Source organism: Argentina silus, assembly GCF_951799395.1.
Source record: "Argentina silus genome assembly, chromosome: 16".
Classification (NCBI taxonomy): domain Eukaryota; kingdom Metazoa; phylum Chordata; class Actinopteri; order Argentiniformes; family Argentinidae; genus Argentina; species Argentina silus.
This window is the reverse complement of record NC_139670.1, coordinates 12,785,707-12,800,706: the sequence shown is the minus strand read 5'-3', so window position 1 is coordinate 12,800,706 and position 15,000 is coordinate 12,785,707. Positions and strand designations below refer to the sequence as shown.

At 50.9% G+C, this 15,000-nt stretch overlaps 3 protein-coding genes across 4 annotated transcripts in view; 1 reads left to right on the top strand and 2 right to left on the bottom strand.

The window, feature by feature from the left end:
* Nucleotides 1-7,745, bottom strand: part of LOC310817105 (synaptopodin 2-like protein) — a gene marked incomplete at its 5' end in the record, with an annotated part of 13,867 nt that extends 6,122 nt beyond the window's left edge. The window contains 7 exon segments of the mRNA XM_083687539.1: nucleotides 2,235-2,644; nucleotides 2,918-3,193; nucleotides 3,518-3,669; nucleotides 6,524-6,585; nucleotides 6,588-6,625; nucleotides 7,126-7,196; nucleotides 7,674-7,745. Coding sequence (XP_083543665.1) covers nucleotides 2,235-2,644; nucleotides 2,918-3,193; nucleotides 3,518-3,669; nucleotides 6,524-6,585; nucleotides 6,588-6,625; nucleotides 7,126-7,196; nucleotides 7,674-7,745 — 1,081 coding nt within the window.
* The window catches only part of bicral (BICRA like chromatin remodeling complex associated protein), a 253,681-nt gene that overhangs the window by 40,324 nt on the left and 198,357 nt on the right, over nucleotides 1-15,000 (bottom strand).
* The window catches only part of sec24c (SEC24 homolog C, COPII coat complex component), a 15,150-nt gene continuing 7,838 nt past the window's right edge, over nucleotides 7,689-15,000 (top strand). Inside the window, exons 1-7 of one of the 2 annotated variants that reach the window (XM_083687462.1) lie at nucleotides 7,689-7,837; nucleotides 9,848-10,020; nucleotides 11,110-11,230; nucleotides 11,347-11,513; nucleotides 11,679-12,329; nucleotides 12,822-12,964; nucleotides 14,835-14,943. In XM_083687462.1, coding sequence (XP_083543588.1) covers nucleotides 9,861-10,020; nucleotides 11,110-11,230; nucleotides 11,347-11,513; nucleotides 11,679-12,329; nucleotides 12,822-12,964; nucleotides 14,835-14,943 — 1,351 coding nt within the window. In that variant the 5' untranslated portion in view covers nucleotides 7,689-7,837; nucleotides 9,848-9,860. Of the gene's footprint in view, nucleotides 7,838-9,841; nucleotides 10,021-11,109; nucleotides 11,231-11,346; nucleotides 11,514-11,678; nucleotides 12,330-12,821; nucleotides 12,965-14,834; nucleotides 14,944-15,000 lie in introns of both variants that reach the window. The other variant, XM_083687461.1, reaches the window with a different exon arrangement.

Below are 15,000 nucleotides of genomic sequence, written 5' to 3'. Positions count from 1 at the left end.
AGAGAGGACAGAGAGAGAGCAGTGGGGCGAAAGCAACAGAACAGAACGCCCCTGATCGCTCTTTGTGCAAGGACAGCTTATGAATAGTAATTGGCTACATTCCCAGGAATGTGAGATGAGGAAATGATGGTTAATATAGCTATTATGTAACCCACATTAGTCTAATTAATATTGTGGCAAAATATGGTGGTAGCGCAACATTTTTATGTTATATAATATTTTCATACATTTCTATAGGACGCTATAGCATTGATTAGTCCAATCAACACATACATGGAATTATGGCTGATAGTTCATTTGTTGAAAGTAACAGTCGTTACAAACCAGAAATATGAGAATTAAGACAGATATTGGGCACTTCTGGCCAGACGTTACTTTGGTCCCAAGGCTGTGTTACTCCCACCCTGCCAGCAGGTACAAAAGGACTGTTGGTTGAATTCCATACTATGTCTATTTAATTTAAACTAATTTCACCTAGAAATTATATTACAGTTACTGCTAATAGGAGATGTTTATGTTTGTCATAAAATATGGTGGCTCTCGCTACAATTTATCAATCTCTGAGGAAATTGGAAAAGTGTCACTTTCGTCCCGGTTCTCCCATAAAAAGACAGACTGCAATATATTACTGTACTTTTCACCAAATCTTCTGAAATGAGTTAGGCGATGGTGGTTATCTGAAATAATGTCAAAAATAATGGGGGGGGGCAAAAACATACTTCTGCCCCCCCCCCCCGATTTTAAAGTGTGTATGTGTGTGTGTGTGTGTGTGTGTGTCTGTCTGTCTGTGTGTGTGTGTGTGTGTGTGTGTGTGTCTGTGTGTGTGTGTGTCTGTGTCTGTGTCTGTGTCTGTGTCTGTGTCTGTGTCTGTGTGTGTGTGTGTGTGTGTGCATGCACCGTTTGTGTGTGTTGTGTGTTGTGTGTAATGTGAGAAAGGCCAGGTCTCCAGTCTCCTCTGTCAGTGGCCTGTCACTATTGTCCCTCTCTGTCCTCTGCCCAGAGCTACTGGGCACAACTGTGCCCTCACCCAGCCAAAGGCTCTGATCACATCACACACAACCAGCATTCATCCACAGGCTCCTGTTTAGCATATTCACATTGGTCATCCTGTGCTGACCACCTATAGACCGTATATATGTCAGTACCAGGCTTTCACCAGCAGTCTACACTGGCAGCACTGAGCCATAAACACTCAGCAGGAATCAGGTTCCCAGGATTGATCTGATCTGTCAAACCTCTGCAGTTTGAATTCAGGTTTGAATGGATGTTCACGGTCATGAATTTGTTTCTGGTTTCAAACACGTGGAAACAGAGCTGTGTGTACATTCTCTTCAGTTGTTTTTCTTGTTGAACTTATTGGTGGGAACTTGTTAAAGGTTTTGAATCTTGATTGAATAGAGTGTATTGACACACACCACGCACACACACACACACACACACATACACAGACGCACAACACACACACACACACACACACACATACACAGATGCATAACACACACACACAGACGCACACACACACACACGCACACACACAGACGCACATGCACGCACATGCACACACATACACACACATACACACGCAGACGCACACACACACACACACACACACATACACACACACAAACACACACACACACACACACACACACACACACACAGTGCATATTCAGCTGTGTGGATCTGTAAGTCTAGTTATGTCCGTCTGTCTGTCAGGGCTGTGGGAATGCAGCTTTACTGGTTATAAATACTACCCATGAGGCAAGGGCTCAGAATACTGACAGGATTCATATGGGGTGGTGAGTGGGGGTGGGGGTGAGGGGGGGGGGGGGCAGGAGAGAACGGGGTAGAGCTAGAGAACGAGCGAGCAGGTGGGGGGGTGGGGGGGTGCAGGAGAGAAATAGGAGATGAAGGTTTTGATTCATTGGATACAGTGAGACAGCAACTGGCAATACCTCTCTGGCTCTCCATCCCTGGGCCTCTCATCATCCCAACACACTGCTGGAGGCAGAGGGAGAGGCTGAGCTTACAGTAGGACACCACCAGAGGGAGAAATCCTCACAGGCTGACTGGGCCTTGTCCCAGGATGTAGGCGCGCGCATGTGTGTGTGTGTGTGTGTGTGTGTGTGTGTGTGTGTGTGTGTGTGTGTGTGTGTGTGTGTGTGTGTGTGTGTGTGTGTGTGTACTGTACTGGTTAGTGTGTAGGGTGCAGTGTATTGCTGGTGTATACTCACTGGCTTGCCGTGCCTTCTCCCTGTAGGTGGCTGCCAGTTCGTCGCTGACGGGGGTCTGTTGTGGTCCCACCATGGGAACCAGCTGCCTGCAGGACGCCAGCATCATAGCCTCTTTAGCCCGCTCAGGAGACACCAGCGGTGAGCATGTCAGGCCCACACACACCCCCGCCTCCTGGAAACCACTGTCACTCTCTCCTTCCCCCTCCACTCCCACAGGAGTCTCCCCCTGCTCGGGGGAGTGTGTGAGTGTTTGTGAGGGGGGCTGGACTGGGGGTGTCCACTCCGTCTGGGGGGGCTGATAAACCACCTCCCTCCGAGGCACCCCAGGGAGAAACCCCGCCAGCCCGGATCCTGCCGGCTCCTCCCACTGCCCCTGCAGGGAAACCCCTCCGTCTGGGGCGCTCTCGTACCTGGGATGAAGGACAGATGTTACAAAACCAGGACGTACTGAATAGGAGCCAACGGTCCTAATCATTTCATTCAGTTCTGATTATGCTCTAGAAGACCGAGTTGAGCTTCGTCAGTTTTGTCGTTTTCCGCTAAGATTTGAGGAAGATAAATTGACCCTCGATCAATCGATCCTAGATCAATGAGTACAAGGGCAGCTCAAACCAGCGATGCCTTGTCGTGCTTTGTCTGAATTAAAAAGAATTATTGACACTTTTCTTCATCTCATTTCGTACCCGCTCATCTCTGAGGTCTCCTCCGACTCCTGCTGGTTGTCATGGCGCCCGGGGGAGCGCGCGTGGGGGGGTGTGCGGCGATGGCGGCGGTGTGTGTGTGTCTGCGTGTCGGCGTCGCTGTCTGTCTCCCCGTAGTAGGCCTCGCTGTTTGGCGGGGACAGGACCGAGGGCCGGTGGGAGGGCTGGGGGGCCAGAGGGGGGGACAGGACTCTCATGGGGACGTGGGGGGACGCGGAGCGGCCCGTCAGAACCACCGAATGGAACCCAGAGGGAGACCTGGACACACAGAGAGAGACCTGTCATTGATACATGTACGTTTTTTTCTATTCAGTTTAATAGACCTACATGTTGTTATGGTTATGTTTGTAGAGGTCACACTGTGTGTGTGCTTGTACATACAGTGCATACAGAGTGTGATTTATGTGTGTGTGTGTGTGTGTGTGTGTGTGTGTGTGTGTGTGTGTGTGTGTGTGTGTATATATATATACATTTATGAGAGATCTAATGTGATGTGTTTTGATGTTTGATATGTGTGTGTGTGTGTGTGTGTGTGTGTGTGTGTGTGCGTGCGTGCGTATATAACTATTCCTGTGCTCTGACCTCTTGACCCTGAGGTTGAGGGTTGCTCGGTGTGAGTCGATGAGGGTCATGGCCTGGGCGTGGCTTAGCTCTGCGCACACACGGTCTTCTATGGCCAGCAGCTCATCCTCCTCCCTCAGCCCGGCCCTGCAGGCTTTACTACGCCTACGCACCTGCCGAGAGACACAGCGTTAGTCCTCACTCACATCGCCTAACACAACACACCTGACTGTACATACAACACCACACAGCCCCCCTGAGATGGACAGGGAAAGTTGTGAAGTCAACCAGCAGGGGGAGACAGAGTCACTCTTGTCCTGACTGATTTGCAAGTCAGCCCACTCACACAGCAGCACACAGGTCTGAAACCAAGTCCTAAGCCTGAGATATGATCTTCAAGACCTATTCTTCAGTCCACCTGGCCAGATATACACCCTCATCATCACTGTCATCGTAAGACTGTCAGCCCTTTCTCAGTCCTCGCTGCCTCTTTTACTGATCACTGGCTGCACCTGTGGTAGAATAACTCTTGAGGTAATCATCGCCCCCATTTGGGGCTGGCGGGGAGGGGGGGGGGGGGGGGGGGGGGACTGGGCAAACTGCGCAATGATGTCATAGAATAGACTCTCTCCATGATTTCCCTTAACTGACTCCCCCCGCTCGCTCATTCAGTCGCTCGCATGAACGCACACGCGCACGCACGCACACACACACACACACACACACACACACATAAACGCGCGTGCACAGCACAGTGTGGTGTGGAAGCACCATGAGAGAGAGGGTATGGACAGCTGCACCCCATCCCCCACATAATAATCATTCCACACACACACACACACACACACACACACACACACACACACACACACACACACACACACACACAGGCATACTGAGCTGGGGGGCATACCTACCATTCACAATGTGTTCCCTGTGCACCCGAAATAACATGCAGGAAAATCATCTACATTCCTAGACGAACCTCATACACTTCCAAAACATCACAGAGATAATGCTAATCATTCCGATTCTGTGAGGTAAATAAGGTGTTTCTCGAAAAAGTGTGTGTGTGTGTGTGTGTGAGAGAGAGAGAGAGAGAGAGAGAGAGAGAGAGAGGCCTTTTTTCCATGACCAGCTCCAGCTCCTCTTAAATGAGCTATTCTGGTCCTCTGGTCCTCTCCACTCCCAACTGGGCTTATCTGAGGCATGTACGACCCCCCCCCCACACACACACACACCGCCACACACACACACACAAGACAGATAAAACTTCCCTAAAGGTGACCTTGTCTACCAGCATGTTATTGGGGTGGGGAGGGGGGGGGGGGGGGCCTTGGAGCCAGACTTAAACATACGTTATCTTTTTAGAGCCTCCATGTTGGAGCAGAGGGGCTGGACGCCATGACAGCTTATGATGATGTGAGGCAGAGAGTTCACAGTCCTGGTTTAACAGGAAGTGTTTCTGATTAGAGGGGTACATTCTGGACTGTCAACAAATATGAAGAGACACACACACATACACACACACACGACGATAACACAATCATACGCATACCACACACCTCTTAGTCACTTTGCGTTTCACTCCCCAATCACTATGCTCTTAGAGTGGGCTTATCTTGGCCCACTGGCATATTGTACTGACACAGAGAGAACAAAGTGATTTTCACTGCGGTGACACACACACACACACACACACACACACACACACACACACACACACACACACACACACTAACACATGACCACACACACACAAACACATGAACACACACACACACAAACACATACACACACACACACAGGATCATTTTCACAATATTATTGATGAAACCTCGTCAAAGGTCATGTGCCCGCCATGGTAAGCCTCTCTGACCCACAGACTCTAAAACCTAATCACCATGACAACAAATCATTTTGTGGCAATGAAGGTCTGAGGTACAGTCAAACTACAGTCTGTCAAACTCGAAACATAATCAACCAATCAATTATACCTCTATGGCAGCAGCAGGCGCACAGAACAGCAGTTATATCACTACTGACTTGTAACCACACGGAGGGGACAAACCCTCCAGTCTGACCACTGAGACCACCACCAACAGCTGCCCCCCTGTACCGCATACTCTTTTATTTGATGTTCTTCTCTTTTAGATGTTTCTTTTATCTGTGAACTGTTAGGATCATGTTTCTCTTGTATGTTCCCATCCTTCTATAAAGTGTGTTGTGACACTGTGTCAAATGCACTTTAATTCCAAATAAACTTGACATTTGAAACTCCTGTCTGCCCTTGTACCCAATAATACCCCCCCTCCCCCCTCCCCCCGCCTTCCCTATCCCCCTCACCCCACTCTTAAACACACATACACACATAGACAGACAGACAGACAGACAGACAGACAGACAGACAGACAGACAGACACACACACACACACACACACACACACATACATACACACAGGATCATTTTCACAATATTTTTGACACACAGGATCATTTTCACAATATTTTTGATGAAACCTTGTCAAAGGTCATGTGCCCGCCTTGGTAAGCCACTCTCACCCACAGACACTAAAACCTAGTCACCATGACAACAAACCATTTTGTGGCAATGAAGGTCTGAGGTACAGTAAGCAGTCTGTCAAACTCACGTACGCAATCAACCAATCAATCATAAGCAGCACGGCAGCAGCAGGGGCACAGAACAGCAGCGATATCACTAATGACTTGTAACCACATGGAGGAGACAAACCCTCCAGTCTGACCACTGAGACCACCACCAACAGCTGCCCCTCTGTACCACATACTCCTTCCTTTTAGATGTTTCTTTTATCTGTGAACTGTTAGGATCATGTTTCTCTTGTATGTTCCCATTCTTCTATAAAGTGTGTTGTGACACTGTGTCAAATACACTTTAATCCAAATAAACTTGATATCTGCAACTCCGCAACTCCTGTCTGCCCTTATACCCTCTCTAATCCTATCACCCCACTCTTAAACACACACACACACACACACACACCGTACCTTGGCCACCTGCAGTGGTCTTTGATGTTCTGCTCCCCCCTGCAGTCTGAATCCCCAGGGAGCCCCCCAGACTGGGAGACCACAACCTCTTCCGCACCATCACTATACGCTAACACTCCGTTTTGAAAGAGAGAGAGAGAGTGTGTGTGTGCTGCTCTCCCAGTCTCTCGTTCTTTACACTCCCGCGGTATACACTACCACTCTCCTGGCTGTTTGGGAGAGAGTGTGTGTGTGTATATGTGTCCCAGCTCTCTGGACTAACACACTTCATCTGGGACCCAGCCCACTTACTCACCCAGAGAGAGAGATAGGGGGGGGGGGGCACTGGTCCGTCTCCTCACAGTGGAATGCTGTGTCGGCGGGTGTGTGTGTGGGGGGGGGGGGGGTCGGGGGGAGAGCACAGAGTGAAGAAGTGTGTGTGTGTGTGGGGGGGGGGGGTCGGGGGGAGAGCACAGAGTGAAGAAGTGTGTGTGTGTGTGTGTGTGTTTTATACCCTGGCCCTCCTACCCTGCTCCTGTTCTCGACACTTGTCATGTCACTCCGCCGCTCCAGCCAGGGGATGCTGATATATCATCCCAAAATAACCTCTCCCACCCCCCCACCGGACCCCCAGCCAAGCCGCCCCCAGGGCTTTGTCTCCACCTGCCCTCAATGCCCCAGGAGGAGAGGGGGTCTGAAGAGAGGGGGGTATTTTAGGAACTGAACACATTGGATCGTATTGTGTCCTACATTAAAAAAAAAAAAAGAAAAAAAAAAGGTGAAGTTCACAATGTCATGGCTGAGGGAAGCTGATAGCCAACAGTTAAATTCCTCCTACCTCTATTAAAAATATATACCCTACAGTGATTTTTTATTTTTTTGCAGTTCCAATTTCCAAGGTAGCGAAGGGTCAAGTGTCCTTGCAAGCCCTACCTAAAGTACGTGAATAGGAAGACAGATTTACAAGCAAAAACAGTGAGACCATGGTAGGTAGGCCTACGTATTATACACCTGACTTTCTTCTGTTTCGAAAGAAAGACAGAAACTTTGAGATCATTCGAACGACGTATGCGTTGTCCGAGTGCTGAACTTGTCAGCTGCTGTTGATCTGCTGTCGTTGCTCCGGTCGCTCCGACGCAGTGTCCGGATGTGGACGTGGCACAACCGTTACGGTGGTTCCGGTGAATGTCCGCTTCAGGAGAGAAACCGAGGAAGGGATTAGTGATACACCCCGGGACGACATCGGTGAATTCTCGGTGAACAGTTGACGGCCGCCGGCCTTCAGAACCGGCTTTGAACAGGGCACAACTGATTCTATATTCAACACTTTTGGAGGTGGGTATCGACGTTGACCGCAACGTGGTGACATTCCTTGAAAGAAAACATAGGATTCTGTGCTAGCCTAGCAGGCTAGCGAGTGAACCTGCTAGCATAGCGAGCTATGTTCGCTAGCGGGGGGGATACTGCGCTTGAAGCTAGCTCGCTACATCCGATTTCAACTGATGATCCAGTTCTTGAAATGTCATCATGAAACTCGGTGTGTAGGCCCAAACTCCATAGCTAGCTAGCTAACTAACTAATCAGCTGACATGAAGGTTAGCCACTAGTTCCGTTTGGTTCATCTAGCTTTAATAGCTACCCCCATGACATTTTGACTGACTACCATTTTCCGTTTACTTTGGGCAGAAGCATTGACAAGAAATCATAATGTTTGCCTGGTAGCGAAATGCGATCTTGTTTGCTCGCAAACTAGCTAACAACCCCTCTGCTCTGAAACTAGTACAGTTGATTGTGCCTGCGCTAGCTAACGTTTGCTCGCTAACCACATTAACAACCTCTTATTTCTCCAACAAACTCTTGCTCAGCGCTGTCAGTCGGTCACGTGATGACTCGTTTTCACTCATTTGCTTCACTGTCAACCTGTTCTGATTAGAAAGTATTGGCAACTTGACGTTATCACCGGTGATCCTTTCAGCTGGCAACGGTTGACAGCTCCATCCATCCTACCAGGAATATGTGGGTCATTCAACAGCAGGCCCCTCTCGCTACCACGATCCAGCGATATTGTATTTCTAACCGTGGCACCTGCGACAATGAATTATTGAAAAGGGCTGTGTGTTGTCTGAACCAGTGGTTGTCATCAGACGATATTGACACCTCAGTTAAGGAACCTAGCGAGCTATGTGAATTCCGGCGTTGTTGGATGAGGCCGGCAGCAAGCCATGGCTTTGCGTTGAATGTCCTGGGCAGTTTCTGGCTGTGGCTGGCCACTGTACGAATGAGCTAATTGATATCTTTTTTGTTGTTGTTGTTACAAGGAAATCGTCTGATTGCCCAATAGCTTAGCTCTAGACTTGTTGATTCGAAGAGACGCTGGCCTGCCGCCAACATGTGTGGATGAGTGAACGTCATCTCATGGATAGATCATTCAAGTCCCAGCTTTGCACGTTACGTTTAGTTGACGTGTCTAGAAACGTTTTTGAATTGGCTATTTCCTTCCATATAACCTTTTTCCACCTCTCACTCTGTGTTGCTTGGGGAAGTTGTTGCGTTCCTATCTAGGGACATTTGTGTAACACTGAGAGAGAGACATTGGGTGCCTTATGTGCATTATGTAAAACTAATTCCAGAGGTTGAAGTGGCAGAACGTGTCTTTCTGTCACTTGCCGTGCTTGTGAATGCTAAGCAAGCCGAGGCCTCAGGTTGTAAGGTGCAGTCTGAAGGCGTGGCGTTCACAAACACGGAAAGCTAATAAAGGTGTTTCCTCGGTGACGCAGGGAATGCGAAGTGACTACCGGCGCGTAGACATACTGTGTCACCAATCAGTGCAGGTGTGGCTTGCGCAGGACGCCGAATAAGACGTCGAGATCTCGAGGGTCTGCCTCACCTCGTCTCTCTCCTTTGCCTGCACTGATCTAAACACACGGGTGGAAACAATGCCGCACGCTCTCTTGAGCTTGTCCGTTCACCTTTCCCCTTCACTCGCCTCAGTGCGGACGGAAGAAGAGGAGACGAATTCACCTGGCGATGCGCCTCTTGTTTTACGAGGTGTTGGGTGCAGTCCTGCAGTTGCCCTGACTTCAGTACCTAGGGTCAGGGGAGTGTTTTGCGTGGGCATATGCCCCAGTGCTGAGCGGAGGCTATTACCCAGGGGAACCCAGAGTGACGGGAGGAGCCTCTCTGTTCACTAATCACTACGCCGCCCCTGGTTCCACAGGCCCCGGTGCACCTCTCGGCATAGGGAGCCAGAATTGACCCAACTCTTGATGATTGATGACTGACCCGCTTTCTGTCTCTCTCTCTCTCTCTCTCTCTGTCTGTCGCTCTCTCTCTTGTCAGATTCAGGGATGAACTGAGGATGAATGTGAACCAGCAGACTCCCATGGCGTCTCCGTACGGCCAGCCCCAGCCCGGCTACGCCCAGCCTGGCTACGCTCCTCTCGGAGGGGGCTACCCTGCCCCCTACGCTCCCTACAACGGCCCAGCAACCGCCTACCAGCCTGGGGCCCCACCTCAAGGTACAGCCATTGTGTGTGTGTGTGTGTGTCTGTCTGTGTGTCACAGTGTGTGTGTCAGTCCACTATTTTTCTCTGTCACCCTGGCAAGGTAGCGTCCCTTTCTTTGTCTTGTTTCTACAGTGTCTGTTTTGGACCACTCATCAAGGTCATATCATGTTCTGTGTTTGTACAATGGAAACAGCTCAATTTAGTCCTGAATTATGGTTCAAGCATTCACACAACTCTACGGCTTTAGAACACCCACCCTTCCCTTTGTTGTGTGTGTGTGTGTGTGTGTGTGTGTGTGTGTGTGTGTGTGTGTGTGTGTGTGTGTGTGTGTGTGTGTGTGTGTGTGTGTGTGTGTGTGTGTGTGTGTGTGTGTGTGTGTGTGTGTGTGTACGTATTCCTCCAGACCCTACTTTTCACCCCCCGGCTCTACGTATTTCTCTTCCTCCCCCTGTATTCTTCTCCCCATCTCTCTCTTCTTGTATTTCAGGTTACTCTCCTTATGCAAGCTTTCCCTCTAAGGCTGTGGCAGCAAACCCAGTCTCTGACCTGTCCTCTCCTATTGACTTAGGTAAACTGCCTTCTTTCTCTCTGCTCTCTCCCTCTCCTCTCCCTCTCCCACACCCTTCTGGTCATTGGCTTCACTGGTACATTTGCTTTGCCAAATGGTGACTCACCTAAAGCCTTTAGAGTTGTTTTGTGACCTCGCCAAATGAACAAGATTATTTTTTTTATTATTATTTTTTTTTTTAAGCCGTAACACAGTATTTAGCTGCGACTCAAAAAAGGGACTAGCCGCAGCCTGCCAGTGGATCCTGACCCGCCATCTGGGAACCACTGGCTTCCATCCCCCGTCTCAGACGTCTAATATGGTCTTCTACGCTAGACATCTATGTAGCAACTACAGACATGGGTGGCAGTGGGGTCTCCCCCCCCCCCCCCCCAAAAAAAAAATGTCATCAGCTCAGCTGTCTATTGAAATGTATTACACACAGATGTCTAACACACTGTCTGTCTGTCTGTCTGTCTGTCTGTCTGTCTGTCTCTCTGTCTCTCTCTCTCTCTCTCCCTCTCTCTCTCTCTCCCTCTCTCTCTCTCCTTCAGGTCCCATCAGGGGTCCCCCTACCTCTGGGGCCCCCCCAGTCTCTGCCCCCCAGGCCTACTCTCAGTACGCTCAGGGAGATACCCAGAATGGACCTCCACCTATGGCCCAGCCCACTCACAGGTGAGACCATAGATAGATCAGTAGCGTGTGTGTGTGTGTGTGTTAGTTAGTTAGTTAATGTATCTGGAGAGGGGGTGTGTGCAGGACTCTTTGCTGACTATGTTCTCTGTGTCCAGGCCTGCCGTGTGTCAGCCATACAACCAGGGGGCGATGAACCTCTCTGGGCCGCATCCCTCCTACCCCCAGCAGTATGGGGCTCCGCCCAACATGCAGCAGGTCACCAATCAGATGACTGGCATGCAAATCGGGTCTGGCCCCCCAACCCCTGCCGGCCCAGGATACGGTGAGGCGATTATGTGTCAATTATTTAAACTGTCGTGCACTAGTGACTGTGTGAGCTGCGTGTCACACGGTGACAAATCATGGAAACGGCATCCTGTTTTGAAAACAGGAAAAGACTGAAAAGTCCTTGAGAACCACTGAACTGACACTCTCTCTCTCTCTTTAGCCCAACCCCCCAGCTCTCAGCCTCCAATCAGTGCTGCCTACTCTGCTGCCCCTCCCTCCTACACCCAAGCTCCTCCCCCTATGTCCGCTGCCCCATCCCAGCCCCCCCACCCCAGTGAGCCCGCTGCCCCCCAGTCTTACTACGGAGGCCCCCCTCCCTCACAGCAACCCTTCCCTTCTTCCGCTCCGCCTCCCTCACAGCAACCCTTCCCCTCTTCTTTCTCCGGTCCTGTCCCCCCCAGCCAAGCCCAGGCCCCCCCAGTGTCCCAGCACCAGCAGTCCTTCCCCCCTGCACAGCCCCCCTACTCCTCCGGCCCTCCTCCTGTCTCCCAGCCTGGCTACGCCGGGCCTCCTCCCTCTGCCCAGTCCTCGTTCCCCCCCAGAGGTCCCCCCCCCTCCTCTCAGCCCGGCCCCTACCATCCCTCTGGCCCTCCCATGGCTGGCCCACCGGCCCAGTACCCCGGGCCCATGCCCCCCCAGCCCCCGCAGTCCCAGCCTTCTCCCTACCACTCTGGCCCACCTCCAAGAGCCCCTCTGCCGCCCACATCCATGTCACAGCAGGCCAACCACCTGCCCCCCGGACCCCCAGGCACCATGCAGCAGGGCCCCCCGCAACCTGGCATGCAGGGGGGATACCCCCCCCAGCAGAACGGTGAGTACACCTCAGCTAGATCCCAGCCTGATCTCTCTCTCTCTGACACACACACACACATACATACATACACACACACACACACACACACACACACACACACATATACACACACACACACTAGCTAGTCAGCTAGTCTAAAATATGACATCACGTGCTTGTGACCTGTTGATAGCCTATACGGCTCTGAAGCGTGTCGTCAGAACGCAACTTGCATCCGGTTCAAGACAGTTTCTTGTACGTTTTCTTGTCCGACTTAAGTAGCATGTGCTCTCTAATCTCTAAATCAGCGTATTCATTGTTCGTAAGTTTTGACTTTCGGGGGGGGGGGGGGGGGGGGGGGGACCGTAAGCCTATATGCATAACAACACTTTTTTTTGCTATTAACAGCTATTTTAAAAAAATCCCATGGGGGGAGGAAAAATGACTACCTTTGAACTAAAGCCCTCCCTGTGTGCAGCTGAAGTGTGACTGGTCTGGTGTTCTCCTCAGGTGCGTTTGGCCAGGTGAGAGGCCCCCAGCCTGGCTATGCAGGCCAGTATCCGGGGCAACCAAACTACGGAGCTCAGCCCCCTGCCCCGGCACCCGCTCCCCCTGCATCAAAAAGACTTGACCCTGACTCCATTCCCAGCCCGGTAATACACACTCACACCCCTAACTCTATCCCCCAGCTTTGTATTACACACACACAAACGCACTCACTCACTTACACACACACACACACACACACAAACAAACAAACTCCATCCCCAGTCCAGTACTAGATACACACACCTTGTCTTAAGATCTATGGTTACAGTGATGTGTGTGTGAGACAGAGAGAGATGTGTGTGTGTGTGTGTGTGTGTGTGTGTGTGTGTCAGAGCTCAGCATGTGCATCAAACATAGAGAATCTGCTTCTGCCTCTGCATCTTTCAGGATGTATAACTAATCAACAATCAATACTCTCATATTCTATTCTGGACAAAAAGGGTGTGTGTGTGGGGGGGGGGGGGGCAGGGAAGGGCGGGGTGCTAACAATCAAGCTGCCTGTGCTGAAGTCTTTTTCACCCTCTTCTTCTCTTTCTGTCCCCTTTTTTTAACTTTCTTTGTGTTTTTTTTTAATTTTGATTTTGTTTTGATTTGCCTGACAAAATCTGTTTTGAATGTAAAGCAAGGGACTGACCTGCCGGCTGTGCAGAAATCCAGACATAGAATAGACCCAGATGCTATCCCCAGCCCAGTAAGTCTCCTGTGTGTCTGCCCCCCCACCCCACCACCTCCCCCCATACACACCCCCCCCCACCCCACCCCACCCAACCTGTCCTGCCCGCCTCACTAACGCTAACATCCCTAACCCTAACCTCTAACCCTAACCTGTCACCCTCCAGATCAGTGGTATTCAAAACTCTTTCAGCTAAGTTCCTTCTGTGGCCCCCTGCTCTACCGCTTCGCTACGGGGACATTGCCATAGCAACCGTAACCATGTAGATTCCTAACCGCTTAGCGGTTATAATTGTGACGTCTGAGAATGTTTGGGATTTTAAGATTCCATCCTGATTATCGAGGATTTCTTTTTTTGATTGTGCAATTTTACCCTGTGACACTTTGAATACTTCTGCTCTAAACACCCCTCCCCTCCCCCTCCCCCAACCCTAGCATGTCAACAACCCCTCTCCCCCTCCCCACCCACTGAGCACATCAATGTCTCTGTGACATTGAGTGGAAGTCCAGGGGAGAGATTTTTTTGGGAAGACACTTGCATACGGTGGCTGTGACGACGATAGTTTACCGCGTGCTGGAGGAGTGCTGGCCTCAGCCAACCATTCACTCTCCCTGGATCCTGGGTCTGGTCATTGGTGCGCTCTGTGTCCCCTTCCCCCTCCCCCGCCCCGCCCCCCCACACCCAGCATGCCAGCCTGCAGTGTCTCCTTTCTCACCCCACGGTTCCTAGCGCTCTTAAACGTAGCCGCGATCGCTAGCACTTCCAGGTCGACGTTGAGGTCGTCTGGTGTTGAGGTGCGGTGGACCAACGCGTCAAACTTGGCCTTCGTTGACAACGGGATGACCGGGAGAACCCGAGCTTGATTCGGAGCCGAGCCTCGCTGTCTGTGAGGTTCGCTGAGAGCAAATAAGTTAACCAGACACGTTAAAAAAATTAAATTCCCTCCCCCCGAAGGCCAGGTTTGAGTTGTTGTTCTTCCAGCCTTCCAGGCGTTGGAGTAAAATTGTTTTTGGGGGGTGTTGAGGGTCCGGCATCATAGATGACGGTCACTGGCACCTCTCATACCTGCTGGTCGTGTGTGTTTGCGTGTGTGTCTGCGTTTGTGTGTGTGTGTGCGTGGTTCCTCAGGGGAGTCCCTCAGCTTCAGATGAAAGATCTGACGTCTGACTGACAACTCTTACCGTTTGTCTGAATAGATAGAATAGCTGTGTGTGTGTGTGTGGTGTCAAAGTGCGAACTCTTATGTTGACCCGCTGCCTCCCCCCTCTCCCCCTCCCTCCCTCCCTCCCTCCCTCCCTCAGATCCAGGTGATTGAGGATGACCGGGCCAAGTGCGTCGAGCCCTTCACCACCGGGGTCAGGGGTCAGGCCCCTCCCCTCGTCACCACCAACTTCCAGGTTAAAGATCAAGGTAGGGCTGCTTCCTGTTTCTTCTTCATCATCATCATCACCATCACCAAGAAGCAAC